Source organism: Convolutriloba macropyga, chromosome 6 (assembly GCF_964194025.1).
Source record: "Convolutriloba macropyga chromosome 6, txConMacr16.3, whole genome shotgun sequence".
Taxonomy (NCBI): domain Eukaryota; kingdom Metazoa; phylum Xenacoelomorpha; order Acoela; family Convolutidae; genus Convolutriloba; species Convolutriloba macropyga.
The window spans coordinates 6172240-6198101 of NC_134473.1; the positions used below are offsets into that span (position 1 = coordinate 6172240).

The 25862-nt window shown below is 37.4% G+C and overlaps 1 protein-coding gene across 1 annotated transcript; it reads right to left on the minus strand.

Annotated features, from left to right (window-relative positions):
• Window positions 1–2057: 2057 nt before the first annotated feature.
• Window positions 2058–18824, minus strand: LOC142340720 (polynucleotide 5'-hydroxyl-kinase NOL9-like). The gene is made up of 3 exons (XM_075391419.1): window positions 17242–18824; window positions 16894–16977; window positions 2058–2312 (listed from the first exon to the last, which is right to left on the minus strand). Exons 1-3 carry the CDS (start codon window positions 18821–18823, stop codon window positions 2131–2133), a joined length of 1848 nt encoding a protein of 615 aa, XP_075247534.1. The 5' UTR covers window position 18824; the 3' UTR covers window positions 2058–2130.
• Window positions 18825–25862: the final 7038 nt, after the last annotated feature.

Below are 25862 nucleotides of genomic sequence, written 5' to 3' on the forward strand. Positions count from 1 at the left end.
GAAAAAAATCCGATCCAAAAAATCGAAAAAAAAATAGTAAAAACCAAAGTAAAATTGGCGCATGTGAACAAAAAACCACTAGCGAGAAAGCGAATTTTTGTTCAAACACCGTTTTCTCACACTACTTTAAAATTAGAGTGAAAAAATTTCACGCCGCAAAACCACTCGCTTTTTTGCTCCACTTCCTGTTTCGGCGTGACCAAAATCACCACTCCAATTTGACTTGGATCTTTAAAAAAAGATCTTTAAAAAAAGACAGCGCCCCAATACAATTCAAATTCTTTGAAATGTAAAAAAAATTAGGAGCGCTATAATAGCCGGCTGAGATGATGAGGGCGGCTATTAATTAGACAACAAAAAACATTGCCGACTAACGTCGGGCAAATTGTCCTCAAACGACTGGCGAGCGGTTAGATTCAACTGCAGCGGTTTGGAGAGGCTAGCTTTAGCTTCATTGAAGGGGCCGGGTGCTGAATATGGCGGATGGTGTGCTCGACGTGGGTTAGGGGGTTGAGCGTGCGTTGCTACGGGTGAGGAGTGGGTGTCAAACTTAAGATTAAGAACCCCTTGTACGTGAAATCGTCTCATCCGGCGAATCGCATACTTAGTTCTAGTGAGATTTATGCTCGGCTACTTATTGTTCTCCGGTCTTTACTTGTTTATCCTGTTTTTGAGGACAAAATGTCAAATGGGTCAGACGAAAAATCGGTCAAGTCAAGAATTGCATAAATATAACCAACTAACATCGGGCGAATTGCTCACAAACGGCCGGCGAGCGATTCATTTTAGTAGCAGCCAGCTGAGGCTTAGGTATCTAGCATTAGGGGGTGACCGCAGTGTGTGTGGTGGAAGGGGGTATGGGTTAAGCGATTGGGGGTAGGGTTGCGTAGGCTAGATGAGGGATGTTCAAATAAACAAGTGGACGAGGGTAGACAAAGGGAGAGGTAAGGGTAATTGGGGGGTGATGGCAGTAGGGGGGGGAGGAGGTGTTGCTTAAGGTGCTCAAACTTTTAAGATTAAGAATTGCCCTTCGCATCACGAAATTGTCTACTCAAATTAGTTTTGCTGAGTCGCATTTTTCGAGCGTACTAAGGATTAGGGCTCTAAGAGAACGTAATGCACTTCGAGCGCTACCTGTTTATCTAGGACGCAAAGTCAAATGAGTCAGACACAAAATCGCATTAAAGGGCCACTGTAATAACATAATTGCTACAAACTTCCTTTGAGAGCTATTAAAAAAGACCACAGGGGCACTATAAATAGCCGGCGGGTTGCCTGAAAATAGCCACGATAGACGCTTGTGGCCTTCCATGAATGGAAACAACTAAAGAAACAAGATAGGCAGATTGATCAAAAGTCCTTTAGTAGACCACTAGATTTTTAGGGTTAGATACGTACTGTCAGTTTTATGACACATACGGTCTATAAGGAAAAAGCCCTAAAAGAGCTTTCTCAAAATTGATATTCGAAAATGAGAACTCAAGACTAATACTCAAGAATTAGGGCATAAAAGTTTGGTACCACTTAGATGCACACTATTGATCTTTACCTAGTAAATGTTCATAAAAATTAAAGTTATGGAACTAAAAATCTAGTGGTCTACTAAAGGACTTTTGATCAATCTGCCTATCTTGTTTCTTTAGTTGTTTCCATTCATGGAAGGCCACAAGCGTCTCTCGTGGCTATTTTCCGGCATCCTGCCGGCTATTTTTATAGTGGCCCTGTATCTAACAGACCGTTCGAGTAAATTTCATAAAAATTAAAGTTCCATATGTGAGTTCAGAAATCATTGTTTTAGTGAGTTAAGTCACGCAATTGACCTAAAAGCAGAAGTGACGTCACGGTAAGACGAAACAAATCTCTGCTAGACAAAGTAAAAAATTAGTAGCGCAACAATAGCCGCCTGGAATAGCTGACGCGGCTATTAATTACAACAAACTTCGTTTGAGAGCAATCAAAAACAAATATACGTCCTCCAATAATTTATTTTGTTTGTCATACTTTGATCTGCCGTAGGTTCGTAACTTAAATTGATTGGTCAAAATTTGGAAAACTAGTTTCAGTAAAACTTGAATTTCCGATTTTTTTTCAAAGTTTTAGCAAGATAACAGAATCCTTCACAAGTCCAGCTTATGTAGCTTTATTAGCACGGGATTCGAAGTTCCTCCTAGAAGCCATGCCAGAAGCATTTAGTTCTCTCGGGTGCAACCCTGTCACATAGGGTGGAACTCCTTCACGTGAACAGGATTCAAACGATTTCCAATATTGGGTGTCTGATTTGATCAAGGCACATGCGGGTATCGGCAGGCTTCCTGAAACGATAGTTCACAGATTGCCAAAAAATGCAGATATTTTTTGACAAGCAGAAAGAATTATGAGCCTGAAATAAATAAAAACCTTTAAATAATTTTACTATCTAAACAACTTTGGTATAGTTCAGGAAGTTGTCTTCCAATTATTTTAATAAGACATCAATATCCTCAGCTGGTCCATATTTCTACAGCTTTAAGTTAGTCAATTTGAGTGATGAAAGGGAGGTTCACGTGGGTAGGGTAGTGCGTAGCAGTAGATAAGATAGGGAGGGCAAACTGATAAGGAGTCAGAAACCACTAAGATTTAAAAGTGTCAATGCTCAAAGCCAGAAAACAGAAGTCAATGCAACAGGAGAAAATTTGAAAGATCAAGTCATGAAGAAATACTTCAGTTTAAAAAAACTTTATATTACAAAAACTTCAAGTAATATACTTTGAAGTAACTTTACCTAAACCAAAGCATTAAAAAAAACAAAAACCAATGCCAATGAAAAAGCGGATCTGTTATGTTTCGAGTTTATTTCTTACGATCCCCCCTCTCTTACGGGGGATCAAATTTATAAGATTAGAACCGCACATCAAACCAAGAAATTGCCTCCTCGAAATAATTTTGGTGAATCGCGTACTTATAGACTAGCAAGGCGTGATGCTCTAAGTGAGCTGATTAGCCACACAATGCCCTCCGGGATTTAAATGTTTATCTCGTTTTTGAGGACGACAAGTTAAAAGTGTCAGACAAAAAATCGGTCAAGCAAAAACACACGAAAAAAGACCACAGTAGTAATAAAATTGCTAAAAACATTGTTTGAGAGCGATTAACGACTGAACAACAAAATCGCATTGCGCACTGTAAATTTTAATGCCCAACTTTCACTAACAAAAGCAAATGTTCGAAAAGAAAGATGACAAAGTTCAAGTCATGAACAGATATGCTTCAGCTGCAAAAAAAACACCTATTTCACAAATTCGGATAAAAATAATTTTAAAACAGCACCGAAACTGCAAATAATTTAGATGTTAAGAACTTGGATACCAATTTGTCGCATATAAACGCCATCAGTGAGCAAAAACAGGTTAAATAGCATCTCAGAAGAATCTTTCTTGGCATATAAAAGACGAATCTTCTGCCAAGAAAGAATCTTTCTTGGCAGGAGAATCTTTCTTGGCATGTTATGCCAGGCAAAATCCACAGAATTGTCAGACTAAAATTAGAAAAACGAAGATTCGCTACAAAATTTGCTAAGTACTAATGTCTTCAAGAACAACCTTGTAATTCTAAAATCTACTGAAGAGCACAGCTGCAAATTTTTATGACCACTTGCACTCAAAATCAACAAAAATTAATATATCGAAATTGTTAGCAGAAATAACAAAACTGTGAAATTCTTTAAGCTAATTATTTCAAAACCATTTTTATACTGATGCAATTTACTGGTCAACAAAATTGAAGCATAAAAAATTTTATTTTCCTCTAAATGTAAAAAAACTTAATGACAAAAACTCCAATAGCAAATTTCACTACAAAATAAGTTTATATCACCAGTAAATGGGCCTCAAAATTTTGGAACGAAAAAAGCATTGTGGCTTTCCAAAGACCTCCATGAACAGTTAACACCGTTAACTGGAGATTAATTCCGCATAATCCTGAATAACTCTCAAACATAAAACTAATTGACTAAAAGGCGGTTTTCATACATAAAACTCATTGACCAAAACAACGTGTTGAAAATTTTATCAATAATAATTGACTTAAATTAAACAAGTGAGAAATTCAGTCCAACAGAAATGCGAGAAGCTCATAGAAGGAAACAACAAAACTAATCCGTTCCGAAAGAGAACAAAACCGCAAAAAAATTTAGAATTCTAAAAATTCTTCAAATGTTCAACGTATACTTGGCTTCCAAAAACTTGAAACTTGAGAGTAGGTTTCTTTTAAAAGCATTTATAAAATATTACTAACTACGCCAGTGAATCATCGAAATCAACAGCTCGGGGGTCAATTGCAACTTTTTTTAGCTGACAAGGCATAGGGGTTTCAAATGACACATCAATCTTATTATAGACCACCATGATGATGATTAAATCTCCTGGAAAAAAATCTGCTACTGATTGCGTTCAGCTACTTGCTTTTATGAGCAATGAAGAACACCCAAAACTAAAAATACAAATGAAGCTCCAAAAAATTTAATGAAACTTAAGATAGCAAACGTTTTCAAGAAATTTAGGCAAGAGCTGTTAAAACAGAAAAACCAAAAATTCTTATAAAATATCTCAGGATTCAAACCAATATATCTCACAAAACTCAACAGAAACAGCAATAAGTGAGGTTATACCTTAAACATGTTGAGCATTATCGACCAGCGTTGGGCGAATTTATCTTAAACGAGCAGCGCGCAGGGGGTCGAGCGTGCTGTGGTTCCCGATGGAAGTAGATGAGGAGGGATTGCAGTGGGGAGGGGAGCAGAGTGAAGGAGGTCCAAACCGCCAAAAAAAACGACCCTTTTCGACACGATTTTGTGTATTGTCAGCAGATTCGGTGTACACTTAAGAGACTAGCGAAATAACACTATGGGAGCTTCACCTGTTTATCCCGTTTTTGCGGGCAAAAGTTGAAAGCATGAGAAGAACAATCTATCGACAAAAATTGCATTGAAAAGAACACAGGATTAATATAATTGCCAAAAACTTTGTTTGTCCACATTTAACAAGGCTTAGAAAGAGAGAACACAAAAACTGCACTATTGCAAGACTATCGAACATAGCAACGCCAGCAAAATAACCAGCCATGTGCAGCCAATAACCGTTACGTGAGTCATTTGAAAAATAAAACCGCCAAAATCTTCAAATCCGAAAAAAAACTACAACAGACAATTTATCAGAACACTTCTTAGAGAAAAGACACTTGAATTACTATCATACAGGTACAAGTACCAGAAAAATAGAGCCAACATTACATTATTATGACAGAAAGTGTATGGGGAGATGAACAACAAAAAAGGGTAATTTAAAGTAGTTGAGGAGCTCAAATGTAATACACTCCTTGTTCGGGTTTAATAAGAACTTAAGATAAACCTAGAAGTTAGTAAAAACCTAAATATTGTATAGCAGATTAAAGTTTACAAGACCGCCAGTGATCATTGACTGATTTAGAACAATGTTGTTTGTGTTTTCAGTAACAATTGTTTTAGGGAATATCTGCTCTGTTTTGAATTGAGAAGTTTCTGTTTTGTTGTTCGATCAAGCTCATTCCAAAGACTAGCCGCAAAGCTTCCGTAGGATTTTTTAATATACAGACTTTTGAAAGTGATTACTTTGGAGAACTTGAGAGTGCGGCAATAAAGCTTAAGATCCAAAGTGGGAAACGAAAGGTCAGTGAAAGATGGCAGCTGATTTTTAATGAGTTTAACTAAATAGTTGATACACGAATAAGCAAGAAAATTTTCAAAGCAAAGTATATCGTATTTTCTTTTCAGGTCTAATGACCGGTCAAACTTTTTTGTGGAAAAGGCAGTTTCGATACCCCAGTTTAATTGCCGATCAATTGAAGATATCGCCTCTTTGGAAAGGCTTGTTAAAAGAAGAATAGGATATTCTAGTTGACTGATTACCAGAGACCGATATAGTAACAGCCTTGTTTCTTTGGGTAAACTACCACGAATTTGGGCTAAAGTTTTAATACTTGTCGCCATTTTTTTAAGAGTATGTTTCACTTGTATAACATGCTTGAGGTGTTTGTCTAAGTGTACACCTAGGTATTTGATGCTGTGACTTGGTTCAATTTGTTCGTTGCATAAATCTAATGTCATCAATTCGGTTCTTTTTGCTAACGATGGTTTGGAAAAAGTTAAGAATTCGGTTTTCTTAGGATTGACCTGAAGGTGGTTGTATTAAAAAAAATGGACTAACTTTTCAAAGCTGTGTTCAAGTTCTTGCTTCGCCATTTGAGGATATACATTGGATGTGAAAACAAGTGTATCATCGGCATATTGAACTATTTTGAAGGTGATTCTTAAATCTCTCATTTCATTGACATAAATGAGAAACAAGACCGGACCAAGGATGGTTCCCTGCGGAACACCTTGCTTAACGCTGATCCAGTTTGAGCTGATGCCACTAAGTTAAACTCTTTGTAAGCGGTCTGTAAGAAAATCGTGTATTAAAGCACAAGAAAAATTGTCAAAACCAATGGAGACTAGCTTACTTTGCAAGCGATGGTGGCAAATGGAATCAAATGCCTTTTGGAATCAAAAGGTCTAGTGCAGCGCAAAAGACGCTTTCATTAGCCTCCATGTTTTGACGTACACATTCGGTGAAGTATAGCAGAGCATCTTTTGTAGATCTGGACTTTCTAAAACCGAACTGAGTTTGGGATAAAACATTATTATCATTGAGGTATTTACTGTGCTGACGGAACAGCAGTTTTTCAAATAGTTTCGATAATGTTGGTGTCACGGATAGGGGGCGATAATTCATTGGGTCTTTAAGGCTTTGGGAAACTTATATTGCATTATAGCATTATTGAAAATCAAAGTTAGTACGGGTGCCACAATATGAGCGCTGTCAATCAATGCCTAAGGTGGGATGGGTGATGGCCCACGAGGTTTGTCTTTTCTAAGTCGCAGTAATTCATCGGTTACTTCGCGTACAGCAAACGAGCGAAAGCCAAAACAATTAAAATCTTGCTCATGTTCAGTCTCTCTGAAGTTTGGTGGAGCACTCCTGCTGCTGCCTAGGTATTCTCCAAGCTTGGAAAACTTATAGTTGAGTAGTTCGGCAATTTGCATGGGACCAGTTAAAACGTCGCCAAATGAATTTCTAAGACTATCAATACTCACGCTAGGACGGGCCGAGTTTCTTTGTTCATTTATGAACTTCCATCTGTCTTTGTCTGTAGACAATTGTCGGAGATCTTTATTCACTTTCGCTTCATTACTTGAAATAACTTTTCTAAGATTTCTTTGTTTTTCCCGGTAGTGTTTCTGGTTTGTTTCGTTTTGGTTTTCAGAAAATGTTCTGAAAGCATCTTGCTTTTCTTGCAGGGCATGTTTGCACTCGTCATTAAACCAGCCTTTTAAATGACTTTTTCGTGCAGTCCTAACAAAGACTGCTTTTTAAGGAGCGTGAAGTCTTAGTCTTAAGACTCTTTCGAAAGTATTAGTGAAATACTCCAGTTGTTTTTGTGGATCAGCAAGAGTCCATAGAAAACCCCAATTTTGTTGTGAGAGGGTTTTGCAGAATTCTTGTATAGAATAGTAACGCTTATCAAATATAACCTTTCGGACAGCTTCTTTAGATGGTTTAATATTGCAATGGGATATCACCAACTGAGCCAAATGATCTGATTTAACTATTGTATCACATACGAATGAATCAGTAAAGGAAGTGTCGGTGACAAGGAAATCAATTATGGACGACCCATTTTCAGTAATTCTAGTAGGTAGAAAAGTGTTACAGACTTTAAGACCATAAGGATTGAGAACAGTGCTTAGATTGGTTCTTCCAGATTCTTTGAAATAATTTATGTTGAAATCTCCCATAATGGTTAGGGATTTTCCCTCAGCAGCAACAATATCAATGGAACGGTTGAGTGTATTCAGAAAGTTGTCCATTAGACTTTTAGATGGATTATATAAAACCGCAACAACAGCTTTAGTTCCACTTCCAGTGGATGAGTACTCAACCCACATGCTTTCAAAACTCGTTTGCTCAAAATGTGTACACAGATCAGGTCTCACTTTAGGAGACAGGATTTTTGGGACTGCTAGAAGAACACCACCGCCCTTAGTGTTGCACTTCCGATCATTTCTGAAAGAGCTATACAATGGATCGAGGTCCCTGAGTTTTTCATCATCCTCAGGTGTCAACCATGTTTCAGTAATGCCAAAGATTGTGTTTGGTGTCAAGTTTAGGATGAGTTTCATTAAGTGTGTTCTTTGTTTCTAACACTTTGTGTGTTGACGTGAAAAAATTTGAGTAAAGAAGGAGAACGACTAACCTGATGTTGAAGGTCCATGTAGCCGATTGCTGCTGGTCCGGGGTCTGTCTCCACGTCCCCACATAGTAGTAGGGTCTTTGCTATCTGGTATATTATGTAAATAAGGTGTGTGAGAAAATATGCGACGTTTCTGGTGTGTTTTTTACCTAATTTGATTACCCTGTTGCTGTTAACTGTGTAATTAAGATTAGAAATTAAAAGATATAATAAGAAAACCCGAACAAGGAGAGAATAGGATAACATCAATAAACTTAGTTACAGATGAATGACATTAGACTTAGGAAAGATCAGGGCCTGTTTGCGACTCTGACATAAGTGTATGTTTGCTTGGTGTTACCGTAGTAGCCACCATTATTGAAATAGTGGTTTCCATTTTTATTAGTTTTATTATAATTATAATTATAATGATAATTAGGCTCATAGTTGGGACGCGGCTTAGATAGAATCAGGAATCACTAAAAGTAGGTTCATTACAAACTACCTTTCAAAAATTAATAAAACAAGGGCTTGGCAATGCAAATAGCATTGTTAATAGCCATTGTTTACGTAAAGAACATTTCAGAACTTCTTAGAGAATTTATCAGGAGTCAAGCGACAGTAATCATCACAAAAAATCGTAAATTGACACCTATGCACTTTTCATGAAGCATAAAATAAAAAATTCCTCCAGTAACTTTTATAATAATAACTTTAAATCCAATAACTTTCATAATTGTTTTTGTTACTATCACACTCACAACAGCAAAGGGCTAGAAAAATACACTCGAAGTAAAGAAACATGTGAAACATACTAGGAATTCAGGTATACCGAAATGCAATATAGTCACAATCAACATTACAAGGTAACTTTTCTCAATACGAGCTTGACAGTGAACTGAACCTTAATTTTCATTGCATAATCGGCTAAAAAACACATTCACAGGGAGGTTTCATTAGAGGGTTCCGTAAAAAAGTTCAAAAACACAATACCGACCACGGATGTCAAATGCCTTTGATTCAAGGCATATGATTAAGCCAATAACTTTCAAACCATGTACTTGAATAGTATTATAAAGAAATCAAAAACAACAATTTTACTGATAAAGAACAATTTCGGCAACTTTTGGCATAAACTTGAGTAGACGGCCAACATTTTAGTTCAGCTGCTTAAGAATCTGAGCAGTAAAGAACACCCCGAGATTAAAAATTCCATTAAAAATCTGCTATATTCAATATGCAAACATTTTAGCCGCCGTTGATTCCCATAACTCTATTGGTATTGAAAGAAAAGAAAATATCAACGAAAATTGATTTTTGTACAAAAACATTTTTAAGTGCAATTTATTTTGATGTCATTTCGTAGTTGAACATACTCCTGTCTCTCAGTGTCTAGTATGGATACCAATAAGCATTATAGGTAGTAACTAAAACTTATGAGAACAAAGTTCAAGTACCAGGCATCTAAAAATGGGCTTTATGGGTTTACCTCGTTTCTATTTCTGACTTTGATTTTTTTATACTGACTCTCTTCATTTTGAATTGCTTTGCTGAGCAGCTGCTGTTTAAAAGGACTTTGAGCAGAATGACAGAAGAGTGAAACTAGCCTACAGAAGTCAAAAAAACTTCACGCAAAATGTCGAAAAAGCGGCAAAAAGGTAAAGCGAAAAAGAAGATCGACGAAGTAAAAAAAACATAGCAGGACAAGTCCTGACGTACAATTCAAAGAATTTTCATTGACTAAACAGAAAACTAAACCTAGAACGGACTATTAATGGATTGGGAAAACCATTTAGAAAAAAATCCGATCCAAAAAATTGAAAAAACAGTAAAAAAAACCACTAGCGAGAAAGCGAATTTTTGTTCAAACACCGTTTTCTCACACTACTTTAAAATTAGAGCGAAAAAATTTCACGCCGCAAAACCACTCGCTTTTTCGCTCCACTTCCTGTTTCGGCGTGACCAAAATCACTACTCCAATTTGACTTCAAAAATCAAGAAAATGTGTGAACAGATCTTAAAAAAAAAGACAGCGCCCCAATACAATTCAAATTCTTTGAATTGTAAAAAAAAAATAGGAGCGCTATAATAGCCGGCTGAGAAGATGAGGGCGGCTACTAATTAACAGTTGGCTTATAATCGCTCCCATCTGAATGAACTAATCTGCGATTACCTGATATTCCAAAACAGTTAAAATTTCAGTGAAGCAAAGATAGCAAAAATTTTAACACAATTTAGACAAAAACTCGTTCGAAAAACCACCATTAACCAGAACTTCTTAAATCAAAGATCACAACTTAAGGTGTATCACAAAACTTTTAAAAAAACAGACACCTGAATAAAATTTTGCAAAAGTTCAGACATCTTCAGTTCAATCTGAAACGCGAGCAAAAAAACAAGGTTTTCGAATAATGTGCACACATTTAAACCAGCCATTAGATGTCCTGACAAGATATATAAAAAGGAAATATGGCAAAACTACTTGACCTATCGAATGTGTCAACGACAGAGTAGTAAGCAAACTTAAACAGACATGCTCTCTTTCAAGTCTTTCAAAGACAAAAAACGTGCGAGCAATTTATCAGTACACTTTTCAGAAAAAATCAGGAAAAAGGGCTGCAAACTCATTGCAGACATCATTTCAACCGACATAAATAACAAGGGCTATCTCAGATAAAAATAAAAGAATAAAAAGACAGTTTTGTGTTGATGAAATCATCAGGAACAAATTTCAAACTCGTATCTTAGCTAACTTCGATCCTTTGAAGATCTTTCTTGTATTTCAATGAAACTCTCAAACTAGGGGCCAGTAAGAAAGACAAAAAAATTTAGAGATATGAGAACAATTGAAAAACGAATACTTGAGAAATGATTATCTAATACAAAAGAAACACAACATTGAAAACTGAAAAGTTGTTAGGTAAGCAGGGCAATGAATTGTACAATTCGAATAGTGTTTTAGAGAACCATAAAACCTCAAACACATTCAATTGTCACAATTTTTGAGAAAATTATTTCAATATCATAAATACCGGAACGAACCATTTAGCGATTAATTTAAAATTAACCCTTAGCTCTTTTCAAATTTTCATTCAGGTTTGTTGCGTCTTTCTCACTCCAACTTCGGTTAAGTTTAACAAAACAGACGAAGTCAGAATCACAGACAGAATCTCAGACAGAATCACTGTGCGCAAAAAAAGTCTAGAAAATAGAGCACTTCTTAGAGTCAGAACACTTAGTTTTGTCAGAACACTTCTTAGAGAGAATCACAAGTCATAAGAAAGCAGATTCATCACAAACTTCTTTTCCAACTGTGAAAACAAGGGCTTCACAATGCAAATAAAAACATTGTTCATAATCAAACATTGTTCAAAAACCTTGTAAATAACATTGTGAGTTGAAGTCAAAAATATATCAGAACTTCTTAGAGAATATATCACTAGTCAAATGAAAGACAACATCATTGGACAAATTTCAATTCGACATCTCAGAAAATTTGAATAATTCGTCAAAGAGGTAACTAATCATTAAACCTTGCGCACTATCAGTTGTAAAAATTTTGGGAAAGCAATTGTATGTCGTTGATAGCGAAACGCAACAACTAGTGAGCAACTTAGTACACTGCGACTACTTTAGAGGTAGAGCCAAAGATACAAAAAATCAAAAGCTCAAATTCAACTCATAATATTAAAAAACAATTTTTGAAAGGGGCAGCTAAATTAGGCTCCGAGAACAAACTAGCAACATAAATGACACGAAACTCGACGACCAAAATATAGCACAAATAAGAAACGTAATACTAAATGTTGATTCCAAGCCATATAACTGATTCCTAAGCATTATGACACTTCGCAAAAACTGACTAGAGCACCCCACAAAGCACAAAAACCAATTTTTGCTTACAGTTGCCGGACAAACGAGCCAATTTATTCATGCAAAAGGTTAGTACCAGCCGCTTCAATGAACAGTACGACTAGCGGGTTCCATCGTTTAAGCCAGTTCATGATAATTAAATAGACGGAGTTCAAAATTGAGAAATAATTTGAAACTTTGCTCTGGAAATGTGGGAAACGGTATTCTGAGCATCAATTGACAACGAAAACTAAGATCTCAATTTAAACAGCGCGGAAGCGATGATAACTTTGTATCATAAAATACGATCAAACGTCAAATGACAGTCAATCATGTACCGGTACATTAGAAGTCAAATTAATCAATTAACATCTAGAAAGCAGCACTCAATGTAAAGAAAAAAATAACAAAAACAGTTAATGGGTTCAGAACACTTCTTAGAAAGAATCAGGAATCGCAATATCAGAGCTTCATCATCAAAAATTGACAAATTACCAGGAAAAAGAACGTCTAGACAACTATCAGCATAGAGCAGTCGCTCCAAATTGCTCCTCTGGACAAACCTGTGAAAAACAACATTGATCTGGCTGCTACTCAAAAGTAAGAGTGAAACATTAGCACTTTCTTCACACAATTTAGGAAAATATAAACTCATTAAACACCCACTACAAAATTGTCGTTGTTTATAGTCTTCAGAACTTCTTAGAGAACACATCAGGAGTCAAGTCAAGAAACATCATCACTAAAAACTTCAATACCGAATTTGTAGTCATTTTAGATTTTGGTCAACTTCAGAGAACTCTTAATGTTTCTAAATATGAGTACCTCACAAATTAACAAAAAACAGCAATTCAGAAGTATGCAAGAGGTTCTCACGATACAGATATTGTGACACTATTAGAGGACCACTTCGATAGAAATGGTTACAGGCAGTCTGTCCCATGATATTGGTCATTCATTCCAGTTAGCAGAAATTCTCAACCTGAGGCAAATAATCGATTAAAACGAAGAACAAAATAGGTTCAAATCTTGCCGATGAAAAATTGAATGCAACATTTAAATACGACGATCTAAGTTGAATAAAGCTTCACATATCACTAAAAGAAAAAGAAACACGACACTTGTTCACATTAGTAGTAACATAGTCGGGCGAACTGCTCTCAAACTACCTGTGAGCGGTTGGCTTCGTCGCAAGCTAGGCACAGCTTAGTGAGGCTACTTTAGCTTAATTGAAGGCGCGTAAGTGAGCACAGCGGGGGGGGCTGATGGGGGTGGCAACAGTGGGGGGGGGGGGGGGTCAATCTCTAAAGAACCGCCCTTCGCACCATAAGTAAAAGTCTCCAAACCAGATTCTGTGAATCGCATACTTGAAGACTAGTGAGCGGAAAGACTCTAAGAGCACTTAATGCCCGCTGGGGCTACCTGTCTATCCCGTCTTTGAGGACGAAAAGTCAAATGGGTCAGACGAAAAATCGGTCAAGCGAACAATCGCATTAAAAATCCGACAGGACTAATATAATTGCTATAAACTTCGTTTGAGAGCAATTAATAACTATTACACTCACTCTGAGTACAAAACTTCAGTTTAAAAAAAACTGTGGGAGCACAGATATCAGAACACTTCTTAGAAAGAATCAGAAATCATTAGATTATAGCTTCATCATGAAGAGTTGAAGTATACACAGGAAAACAAACGACTAACGTAGGAAGAATCTGGGGTCCATCCCATTCTAGCCCCCCCCCCCCTTACGATATGTTTACAATTGTAGGTCTGTACGTTGTGAGACCACTGAAATTTTGAGACGATAACAGGAAATACCAATAATTGCTCTAAAACGACGGGTAAAATAGGCAAGCTTAGCTAAGGGAGGCTAACGTAGCTGTGTAAGGGGATAACTGCCTTGCGAAATTGCGATTTACTACACAGCTCGAATTTTCGCTCAAAAGTATCCGTAAATTACACTTCACATACAAGTCAAATTCTCATAGAACTAAAGAGCAACTTCAGGCCCTTGCTCATTAACAGTTCACCGCTCCTCTATATGAAAAGCCAAACTGATCAGGTGAAAAATCAGACGAAACACCAGCAGAACTATAGTGATAGCTACATTTTAGTTTTGAAGCAACCACTGGCAGCAGTTTGATAACTCAAAGCAGCGTGACAGTGTGCTCAGGATTACTCTAATCTAAAATAAAATGTGGGATTTTTACCCATTTGTGACCCCGTGCGTTATGCACCTCCCAATTACAGACAGAGCACGTGCATTACATAGTATCCCACGTGCACACAAAATATTGAGGATCTTTCCCATAGGAGGCCCACACACGAATCTTATTTTAACCCCCGTTCTGGTATAATTACCATGATTGGGGAGGAGGAGGGGCTATAGATTATATGACCACTAATGGTGGAGTATAATAGGAAAGACCCGGGGGAAGATCTCAAATGTGTTACAAAAGATCAGGAACCAAATACAAATCAGGGAAATATGTCTCATTGAAACAAAAACCTCACTTATTTTCGGCTTAATGAGCAAATCAGAACTTCTTAGAGAACACATCATAAGTCAATAGGTATATAATCATCACGTAGAACTTAAAACCATATTCTTCAAATAAATTAATCAAGCAAAACCAACGAATGTCGGGAAAATTGCTCTACAACGGGCGAGCAGTTGGCAAACGCACGCATAGCAATAATAAATCGAACTACACTTGAGAGCAATAAAAGACCCTATTAATTAAAAATCAAACCAATCGTCATGATTTCACTCGGAGAAACGAAGCCAAACGTATGCCAGCCATCAAAAAGCAAGTCTTATGACAGGACCGAAAACAAACACATCAACGACTAACGGAAGAATTGCTCTCAAACGACAGGCGAGCGGTTGGCTTCGGTAGTAGCCAGCTGGTGGTTAGGCATCTTAGCATAAAAGGGGGTGACCGGAGTGTGAGTGTGTGGGGGGATGACAAACGATGGGAGCTGCGAAGGCTAGATGAGAGGGGATTCAAATCGACAGGTGGAGGAGGGTGGACAAGTGGAAGTTGAGGGGGGGGGGAACAGAGGTGGTCAAACTTTTAGGATTAAGAACCGCCCTTCACACCATGAAATTGTCTCTTCAAAACAGTTTAGGTGAATTACATTTTTTAAAGCTTAGTAACGCTTGGGAGCTTAGGGCTCTAAGAGAATTTAATACCCTCTGAGCGCTACCTGTTTATCCCGTTATTGACGACGAAAAGTGAAGATAAAAAATCGGTCAAGGAAAAAATTGCATTAAAAAAGAGTACAGGGGCAATATAATAGCTACAATCTTCGTTTGAGAGTAATTAAACATTTAGAAAGCAGCACTGAATGTAAAGAACAAGATAAGAAAACAGTTAATGGGGTCAGAACACTTCTTAGAAAGAATCAGGAATCACAAGATCAAAGCTTCATCATTAAAAACTGACATATGAGCAGAAAAAAACCTCTAGACAACTATCAGCATTAAAGCAGTCGCTCACAATTGCTCATCTGAACAAACCTGTGAAAAACAGTGAATATGTTGCTACTCAAAAGTAAGAGTGAAAACTTAGCACCCTTTCTTAACTCAATTTATGAAAATAAACCATTAAAAACTACATTAACCCAACAAATTCTCATTGCTTATAGTCAGCTTCCACGTCAATTCAGAACTTCTTAGAGAATACATCAGGAGTCAAATCAAGAAAAATCATCACACAAAAACTTCAATACATAATTTTTGCTTAATGAAGAAATCAGAACTTCTTAGAGAACATATCATGAGTCAATTGGTACACAATCATCATGCAGAAATTAAAACCAAATTCTTCAAATGAAATGATCAGATATAACGGACTGACGTCGGGCAAATTGCTCTCAAACGACCGGACTGAAAACAAAATAATGCATGTGAACATGCGCGTCAAAAGCTCAGAACTTCTTTGTGATTAAATCACGAGTCACTATTAAAGAAATCAACAGAAATTAACTTAAATAATAATTGGATCTATTCTGTTTTGCCCCCCCCCCCGTGTTTTCTACGCCCTCCCAGTAACAAATTATATGTTGTTATATAGCACATTACTATGTAGAAAAAAATAGCGCGTGCGCATGGGGGCGTAAAAGATATTAGCCCACTAAGCTGGGGGGAGACAGAATAGATCCCAACAATTTTGTCAGACAATTTGAAAAACCGCATCGAGAATTTCAGTTTCAAGTTAGACTCTAGTTTGAAAATTAAAACGGTTCCTTGCTTTGTACAAGAAAAAAATCCTTCCCGAAGTCATGTTGTTTACTTATCAACTAAGATTCACGAGTGACCAACCAAAAGTCGACTTTTCAGAACACTTCTTAGCAACAATCACGAGTCAACATGAAAATTTCATCATCCAGCTCTCCATTCACAAGGTAATCATTCTCACCGGCCTTTAATCAAATCAGAACACTTCTTAGAGCGATTCAGAAATCCGACATTCAAAATCATCACAGGCCCATATGTTCCAATAAATCTACTGCACAGAATACATTTTGCAACCAATAGGGGGTTGTGGGTCTTTCCCATTATACCCCCCCCCCCAGCTTAGTGGTCAGATAGCCTATAGCAGCCCCTCAATCATGGTAAATATACCATAATGGGGGCTATACTTTCATGGGGGGCTATAATGGGAAAGACCCGGGGTTGTTCCGGGTGCACTACTAAGATGTACCATTTTGATTATGCATCTTATTAAATGAAGAACTGCTTAACACTTTACCTTTGCTGATGAGACTGCATTTACTCAGCTCCTCTTCTGTCAAGTCGGTGATCACTGACATCTTCGAACCTTCTTTGTCAACCTCTGAAACACAAAAACAAAACTAACAGATTCATCAATAAAAGTCACGAATTTGGGGGGGGGGGGGGGTGCAAATTCAAGAATTAAGTACTCCCTCATCGCAAAATTCTGTTTCAGTATTTATAATTATGATAAACATTTTGGAGCTCTTATCTGTTGCATTGTCTGCAATTTCAATATAATCCTTTATATCCAGTAAAATAGTTTAAAAATGACATTTTTAAAAAGTATTAAGAAGCAGTACTCCCCCCCCCCCCCCCCACTCACCGGCAACGATTCCATATCCAAGAACAATCCGTTTGCTCCTTTTCTGACATTTCTCGTTGGCAACACAAAACTCGCTGTTATTCACTGCAATAGGTTCGAAAAAGGTTTCGTTAGCCTGTAGATTGCAGAAAGCCACGATGCTCATATTAAATGCCATCAGAATTAATTTTGGGTTCAGACTACTGTTTGTGGGAAAAACTTCAAGAACTTTGCCGATGAGAGAAACAGGTTTCCTAGGAAAATCCATTACACAAGTGTGTTGTATGTGATTAACAGAAGGGCTGATATTAGCAAACATTTCGTTAAAGTGGACAATGCAACGAATCTGCCGTTCTTTAGAGGCATTTTGAGTTTTCGCATTCTTCCGAGGACTATCTAAATCAATTATAAGTAAATCATAATCGACTGCTTTCAAATTTGAACCAGGTCGCAAATTGCAGGCTGAGGACACTGTTTCAGGCTTCATTTCTACAACATTTGTACCATTCACTAAGAATTGCACAGTATGTGAAGGCTGCAAGATTCGCATAAGATTGGAAGTTATTTCGAAACCCAAACCAACTTCTAACCAACCAGGCATGTTGAAAACTATTGGAATACTTTTTGAATAATTCTCATCAACGTAATTAATCAGTGATTCGATTGCATTGAGGTATATGACTAATGCGTCAACGATGTTAACGCAACCGACAAAAATGGAACGCACGGGTTTCCGCAAGTGACAGAAATTTGGCCCAAAAACTGGCTCTGTCAGCTCCAGCAGAGATACAGACCCAGGTAACGAGAATTCAGGCTGTCCAACATCAACATCAAGCCATAAAACACGGGGCTCAGATATAATACACAGTAACAAATTAACAATAAACAAAGAGGTGGTGCTTTTTCCAGAGTTTTTAGTCCCGCACACACAAATCTTAGAGCGATAACTTTTGGAAGATTTTCCTAAAGCTTCTGTAACAAAATTTTCAATTCGATTGTCTATAGTGACGTAAACATCACTATCAGTTGTCCATGTGAACTTTTCGTGCTCAATGAACAAATTTTGTAACGTATTGTACAAACTTAGGGCTCGAAACACGTCACATACTCTTCGTTCAAGCGGTGATATTTGGAACGAAGTTTCCTTGACTGCTCGTAAATTAATTTGCATGCACCCATAGTTTGGACAGATCATCTTGAAAATACTGCCAGGAGTCGCTTGGTAGCAATTTATCTCAAGACATCCGGAAATGCACTTTAAAATGCACATGCCTCGTAAAGTTATACATTGGCCCTTTTCCAACTTCAATGTCGTTGACTTGTGCTTCTTTGATGGCACTTCGCTGTACATTGGTTGCATTTTTTCTTCAGTATCTGAACTTTTGACCACTTCACTGCTTTTCTCCTCATCCTCGAATTCTGTCATCTTTCTTTTGGGCAAAAACTCATCAGAAACAGACAGTTTGTTTTTCTTGGAAATGTTCTTAGCTTCTTCAATAAGTAATTTTAACTTCCGATTCTCTTGTTTCTTTTTCTTTTTTGAAATTTTGTCAGTGGAATGAGCAACTCCATGCTTTTGATTCAAAACAATTTTCTTTTTCATTGAATCTGAAAAGACATTAATAACACCAGATGATAGGTAATGTTATTCCCCAAGTTCCCTTCGCACACCTTTGGATCATAAACCATAGGCACCCGAGGGACTTAGTGCCCTGATGCGAGATGCTACGAAGCCTGCACCTGCAAGGTCACAGGACAATCAGGACGTTAACTTATTTAGAGAACTAAAAATTTAAATTTGAGCAGCGTTTTTGGTCAACAGTTGAGAAGGCGTCGATAAGTGAAGAGATCTGCTTGCTCGAGAGAGCGAATAAGTTAGGGCAACTAAGTTTGGCAAAGAAACTTTTCATTAAAATTGCGTTTCTATAACATTAATCAACTCTCGTTGAGATAAAAAACAGTTGCATAACTTCCCTATGAGATAACTTGATAGCCCTCGATGAATACTACACTACAAAACGGAACAAGGGCGAAACCATTATTCGGGATTAGGCTATCTTTTTCCGGATCTTTTCCGTTTGTGCCCCCCCCCCCTCAACTTAGTGGGTTCATATTAATTTGCAACCCCAGAAGCACGTGCAATATTTTTACATAATAATTTACCATGTAATCACACGTGCTCTGTAATTGGGGGGAGCATAAAGATGGCATTTTCAATGAATCTTTTCTCGCCTTTTTCAAAATGAAAAGTGCTCAGAAAAGAGTAGCTCAAAAGCTCGTCTAATCGATTGCAGTATGGCCTAAGTTGAGCACTTGTTGAAATCTTAAGAAATGGCTAAAAACATGGTTGCTATCCTCGCCCAGGAGTCATAACTTGTCGGTGGCGAAAACAAACGTGTGGTAATTTTCATTAGCTTAACGAATTCCCTAACTTCAGCTGCCTTAATTGTTCAGTAGACTAATTATCTACCTCTCCCCGTTATCGTCCCCCAAGCTTGGGAATGTAACATAGAGCCCCCCCCCCCTGCATACCACCATAAAAATACAAAAATGGGGGTTAAAATTTCGTGAGTCGCCTATATTGTTGTTGTTGTTGTTGCTGGGGATTTACAGTTTTCACTGAGGGGAATTTCGTCCCAGTCGTCGTCTTAGAAAATTGTCCTATTATTTCTGCAGATCTGACAGTCACAGCATAGATGCCAGCTACAGATGTTATTTTCGTCGAATCGCTCGTTTACAAACTTCCACATGAAATTTAAAACTCGACTTTTTTCGTATTAAATTCAATGTATTTTTCTATTCGATTTGCTAGTCTGCATGTACGGAAAAAGAAATCATTTCTAGCCTTTTTCAGTTCCGGTTTTCGGGAGCTTGAATAATTCATTTATTCTCCCTTTTTCTGAATTTTGTTTCAGCATTGGTAAAAAGCTATCGTCTTCTTTCAATTTCGATAAAAGTAGAATGTCATTTAGATGCATGAACATTGGTAGTGGTAGTATGTTAAGAAGTCTCAGTTGATTTGGATACGGCATGACTTTTTGTCCAAGGATCCATTTGACTACTTTCTTTTGAAATCTTTCAAGCTGTTGTAGCTCACCTCTGTTCGGATTTGTGCATGCACAGCCATATAAGAGTACTGGCAAAATTAGTGACTTGTAGAGTCCGAGCTTGATCTCTTGTCTTACTTGAAGAGCTATGTTTCGTCGAAGTAGGTAGAGTACTTTGTTCGCTTTTTTCAGTCGTGCTGTACTTGTTTCGCGTGCTGTACGTTGGAAAAATGCAGGCAGGATGCCATTTGGGCCTCGCGACTTTGTGGCATCTAGTGAAAGAAGTATTTCGTAGATTGCTTTCTTTGAGATTTCGAAGTTTGTAATTTCAGGATTTCTCAATTTTACATCTTGTATACTGAAAGGAATTTTGGGTGAGAACACTGAGTGAAAGAACTCGTTCATCATGTTGACTCAGTCGTCGTCTTAGAAAATTGTCCTATTATTTCTGCAGATCTGACAGTCACAGCATAGATGCCAGCTACAGATGTTATTTTCGTCGAATCGCTCGTTTACAAACTTCCACATGAAATTTAAAACTCGACTTTTTTCGTATTAAATTCAATGTATTTTTCTATTCGATTTGCTAGTCTGCATGTACGGAAAAAGAAATCATTTCTAGCCTTTTTCAGTTCTGGTTTTCGGGAGCTTGAATAATTCATTTGTTCTCCCTTTTTCTGAATTTTGTTTCAGCATTGGTAAAAAGCTATCGTTTTCTTTCGATTTCGATAAAAGTAGAATGTCATTTAGTTGCATGAACATTGGTAGTGGTAGTATGTTAAGAAGTCTCAGTTGATTTGGATACGGCATGACTTTTTGTCCAAGGATCCATTTGACTACTTTCTTTTGAAATCTTTCAAGCTGTTGTAGCTCACCTCGGTTCGGATTTGTGCATGCAGAGCCATATAAGAGTACTGGCAAAATTAGTGACTTGTAGAGTCCGAGCTTGATCTCTTGTCTTACTTGAAGAGCTATGTTTCGTCGAAGTAGGTAGAGTACTTTGTTCGCTTTTTTCAGTCGTTCTTCGATGTGTGTCTTCCACGTCAGGTCATGGGAAACATAGATGCCGAGATCTTCGATGACTTTGGATGACTCTAGTTTAGTGCCCATAAGCTCGTAATTTTGTGTTTGACCTCTTATGCTCAGCTTTGCACATTTTTCCATGGCTAATTTCATTTTATTTTCGTTTACCCACTGTTCAATACCATTGAGATCGTTTTGAACTTGCCAAAACGTTTTCTTCACTGCAAGAATTTTTAGGTCATCCGCGAAGAAAAATGGGTAAGAGAAAACTAACACATCAGGTAGGTCATTGATGAAAATGCAAAACAGGAGTGGTCCGAGAAGAGAACCTTGGGGTACCCCGCTTGTTACATCTAAAGTTTCCGATCTTGTGTTGTCTACCCGAACGAATTGTTTCCTATTGTCTAAGTAGTCAATGATATTTTCTAATAGGCAACCTCCCACTCCAATATTTGCAACTTTTTGTACAAGCTCAAAATGCGGCACTTTGTTGACAGTTTTGGATAAATCTGTGTAGAATGCTACAATTTCGGTTCTTGATTCGTTATCGAGTGCGTCGTGAATTGATTTCAAGAAAGATAACATATTTGTATTAACTGAGCGTTTTTTAACAAATCAATGTTGGTGTTCTGTTAGGAATTTTTCGAAGTGAGCGTATAAAGCTGAACATATGCATTTCTCAAAAACTTTACTGTCAATGTCTAAAAGAGAGACTGCTCGGTAATTTTCTACTTTCCGTCGGTCATCTTTTTCGTAGATTGGTGTCACAGCTCCAATTTTCCAGGAGTTTGGGATTTTTCTCAGTGGTTTTATCTGCTTGAAAAGTACATTTAAATTCTTACTTGTTTCGCGTGCTGTACGTTGGAAAAATGCAGGCAGTATGCCATTTGGGCCTCGCGACTTTGTGGCATCTAGTGAAAGAAGTATTTCGTAGATTGCTTTCTTTGAGATTTCGAAGTTTGTAATTTCAGGATTTCTCAATTTTACATCTTGTATACTGAAAGGAATTTTGGGTGAGAACACTGAGTGAAAGAACTCGTTCATCATATTGACTTGCTCTTGCATTTTTGTGCTCTGTTGAGTTTCTTTGATTAGTAATTTTGGAGGGCTGGGTGATTTTTTTAGGCTTTTCAAGTGTTTGAAGATTGTACCGGTATTTCTTGCACGTATGATTTTCTCCTGATATTCAATCCTATCCAGTTCCGATGATTCTATCAACTGGTTTTCTAGTTTAAGAACTTCTTGTTTTCGATAACTTTATCAACTTATCGTTTTATCAACTTTTTCACAAGTTGTTTTGATGGCGGTTTCTATCTTTTTGTCTACAAGCTCAGTCAACCTCTTTTCCATGTTTTTGAGTTGATTGCTAAAGTACAAATTTTCTATCTTCTCAGTCATGTTCGCCATTGTTCTGCATCTTATGAATTTATCTCGCTCGTTTTTGTCCACGCATTCATTGCAGAGAAGCATAATGTTGTTTCCAAGATCTATTATCCCGTTGAGGGAGGCCGAGGAAAGTCCTGTGCAAATTGTCGTCATGTGTATATGACAGTTGCAGGCAACGCATGTATATGTCTTCTCTTGTGCCTGTACTGGCTTGTTACAGGTCTTACAATTTTTTCCCATTTGTTTCATGAGCTCTGATCAATTCCAATTGAACTTAATCAGCAGGAGTTTCACAGAACTTACTACGTTGACTTAAAAATTTGATCAAGACCAATTGAACTTAATCAACAGGATTGTCACAAAATAATTTGATGAAGACTTAAATTTTTGATCGATTCCAACTAAACTGAATACTAGATCGATGCCAACTAAACTAAGAGTACTGGCAAAATTAGTGACTTGTAGAGTCCGAGCTTGATCTCTTGTCTTACTTGAAGAGCTATGTTTCGTCGAATTAGGTAGAGTACTTTGTTCGCTTTTTTCAGTCGTTCTTCGATGTGTCTCTTCCACGTCAGGTCATGGGAAACATAGATGCCGAGATCTTTGATGACTTTGGATGACTCTAGTTTAGTGCCCATAAGCTCGTAATTTTGTGTTTGACCTCTTATGCTCAGCTTTGCACATTTGTCCATGGCTAATTTCAATTTATTTTCGTTTACCCACTGTTCAATACCATTGAGATCGTTTTGAACTTGCCAAAACGTTTTCTTCACTGCAAGAATTTTTAGGTCATCCGCGAAGAAAAATGGGTCAGAGAAAACTAACACATCAGGTAGGTCATTGATGAAAATGCAAAACAGGTGTGGTCCGAGAAGAGAACCTTGGGGTACCCCGCTTGTTACATCTAAAGTTTCCAATCTTGTGTTGTCTACCCGAACGAATTGTTTCCTATTGTCTAAGTAGTCAATGATAATTTCTAATAGGCAACCTCCCACTCCAATATTTGCAACTTTTTGTACAAGCTCAAAATGCGGTACTTTGTCGAAAGTTTTGGAGAAATCTGTGTAGAATGCTACAATTTCGGTGATTGATTCGTTATCGAGTGCGTCGTGAATTGATTTCAAGAAAGATAGCATATTTGTATTAACTGAGCGTTTTTTAACAAATCAATGTTGGTGTTCTGTTAGGAATTTTTCGAAGTGAGCGTATAAAGCTGAACATATGCATTTCTCAAAAACTTTACTGTCAATGTCTAAAAGAGAGACTGCTCGGTAATTTTCTACTTTCCGTCGGTCATCTTTTTCGTAGATTGGTGTCACAGCTCCAATTTTCCAGGTGTTTGGGATTTTTCTCAGTGGTTTTATCTGCTTGAAAAGTACATTTAAATTCTTACTTGTTTTGCGTGCTGTACGTTGGAAAAATGCAGGCAGGATGCCATTTGGGCCTCGCGACTTTGTGGCATCTAGTGAAAGAAGTATTTCGTAGATTGCTTTCTTTGAGATTTCGAAGTTTGTAATTTCAGGATTTCTCAATCTTACATCTTGTATACTGAAAGGAATTTTGGGTGAGAACACTGAGTGAAAGAACTCGTTCATCATGCTGACTTGCTCTTGCATTTTTGTGCTCTGTTGATTTTCTTTGATTAGTAAATTTGGAAGGCTGGGTGATTTTTTCAGGCTTTTCAAGTGTTTGAAGATTGTACCGGTATTTCTTGCACGTATGATTTTCTTCTGATATACAATCCTGTCCAGTTCCGATGATTCTATCAATTGGTTTTCTAGTTTAAGAACTTCTTGTTTTCGATAACTAGTGGGTTTTTCGGATAAGAGTCGTTTTTGGGTTTGTAGTCTCTTCATGTTGTAAGAAGTGAAACTTGATATCCCGGGAGGTAGACTTTGTCGGTGTCTATTTCTTTTGGGGACGTGGACCTCGAATATTTGATCCATGTACTGGTAAAATTTTTCGCACATGTTGTTTACGTTAGTGAAGCAAACTGGTTTGAAGGTTTCAGTACTTAAAATATTATTTATGCTTTCGTAGTCAGCGTTTCCGAAACTTTTAAAATTTCCAAGAGTTTCTTTGGCGTCTTGGCGTGGACATTCTAGTGTTAACTGGATTGATTTATGATCCGAGCAGTCGTAAATTGAGGAAAATTTCTCGTCGAGATGTGCCACCAAATTACAATTTTTGTAAAAGGCTACATCTAGAGTGTTCTGCCCACAGGTGGGGAAGTTTATGATTTGTCTGTATAGGGATTCCTCAAACAATTCAATGACTTCGTTTTCTTCTTCATTTGTACTTGCTAGAGTTTTCCAGTTAACATCAGGACAGTTTATATCCCCACATAAAATGGTCGTCTTTGATTTAGGAATGATTTTAAGGAGTTTTTGAAATCGTTAACCTCGTAACGGTACGGGCTAGTTCTTGGGGGGTTGTAAAAGGCACAAATAAAAATTTTGTTCTCGGCTAATTGTATTTTGCAGACAAGACTAGAATCCGGTTGCTCAGAAATGACTCTTTCGGAGATGAAGGAGTTCTTTACTGCTATGAGGGCGCCTCCGTGGGTATTTTTGTCTTGATCCATTTGTCTGTCTTGTCGGTAGATGCAATAGTCATTTAGAAATAGTTCAGATGATGGAATGTTATCATTGAGCCAAGTTTCACAGAGACATATAACGTTGTAGTCTGAGTTTATTACAGCATTTGCAAACTTAATTCTCCTCTCTACGTTCACAAGGCTCCTTACGTTTATTTGCAGAATGTTAACAAAACCAAGTCAGTTTGACCTGGTTTTATTCGGAGGCAATCTCCACTTTCGCACCATCGTTGAATAGTTCTAAATTTCGAATTTTGAGTTTATCTCGAGGAACTCCTTCTTTCAACAGTTCTTTTCTCTTTTTCAGAATCAGGTTTTCTTTGAGGGCATCTTCTTTGCTGAGAGCTGGTAGCAAGTAAATATTTCCCTTTGCTAATTCCTCTCGATGTTCAATACTTTTGGCTAAGGCTAGCCTGGCTTAATGTTCGTTAGCGACCGTTACTAAAAGAATTCTTGGTTTCTTCCGTTCTCTCTTGAATTCACCTAGTCGTTTGTGTTCCTTCACTTCAGGCCTAACGCCTATTTCACTCAGTATTTCATTTACTTCGTCAATTGTGGGGACAAGATTTTCAGCTTTTGTTTTGTTATGA

Bases quoted from the DNA above. Each gene is read 5' to 3' on its own strand.
- LOC142340720 (XM_075391419.1), bottom strand. From the start codon at position 18,823: ATGAAAAAGAAAATTGTTTTGAATCAAAAGCATGGAGTTGCTCATTCC. The intron at 16,978-17,241 runs GTGAGTGGGGGG...TTTGTGTTTCAG, and splicing joins TGGATATGGAATCGTTGCCG to AGGTTGACAAAGAAGGTTCG. The intron at 2,313-16,893 runs GTAAAGTGTTAA...CTATCGTTTCAG, and splicing joins ATGCAGTCTCATCAGCAAAG to GAAGCCTGCCGATACCCGCA.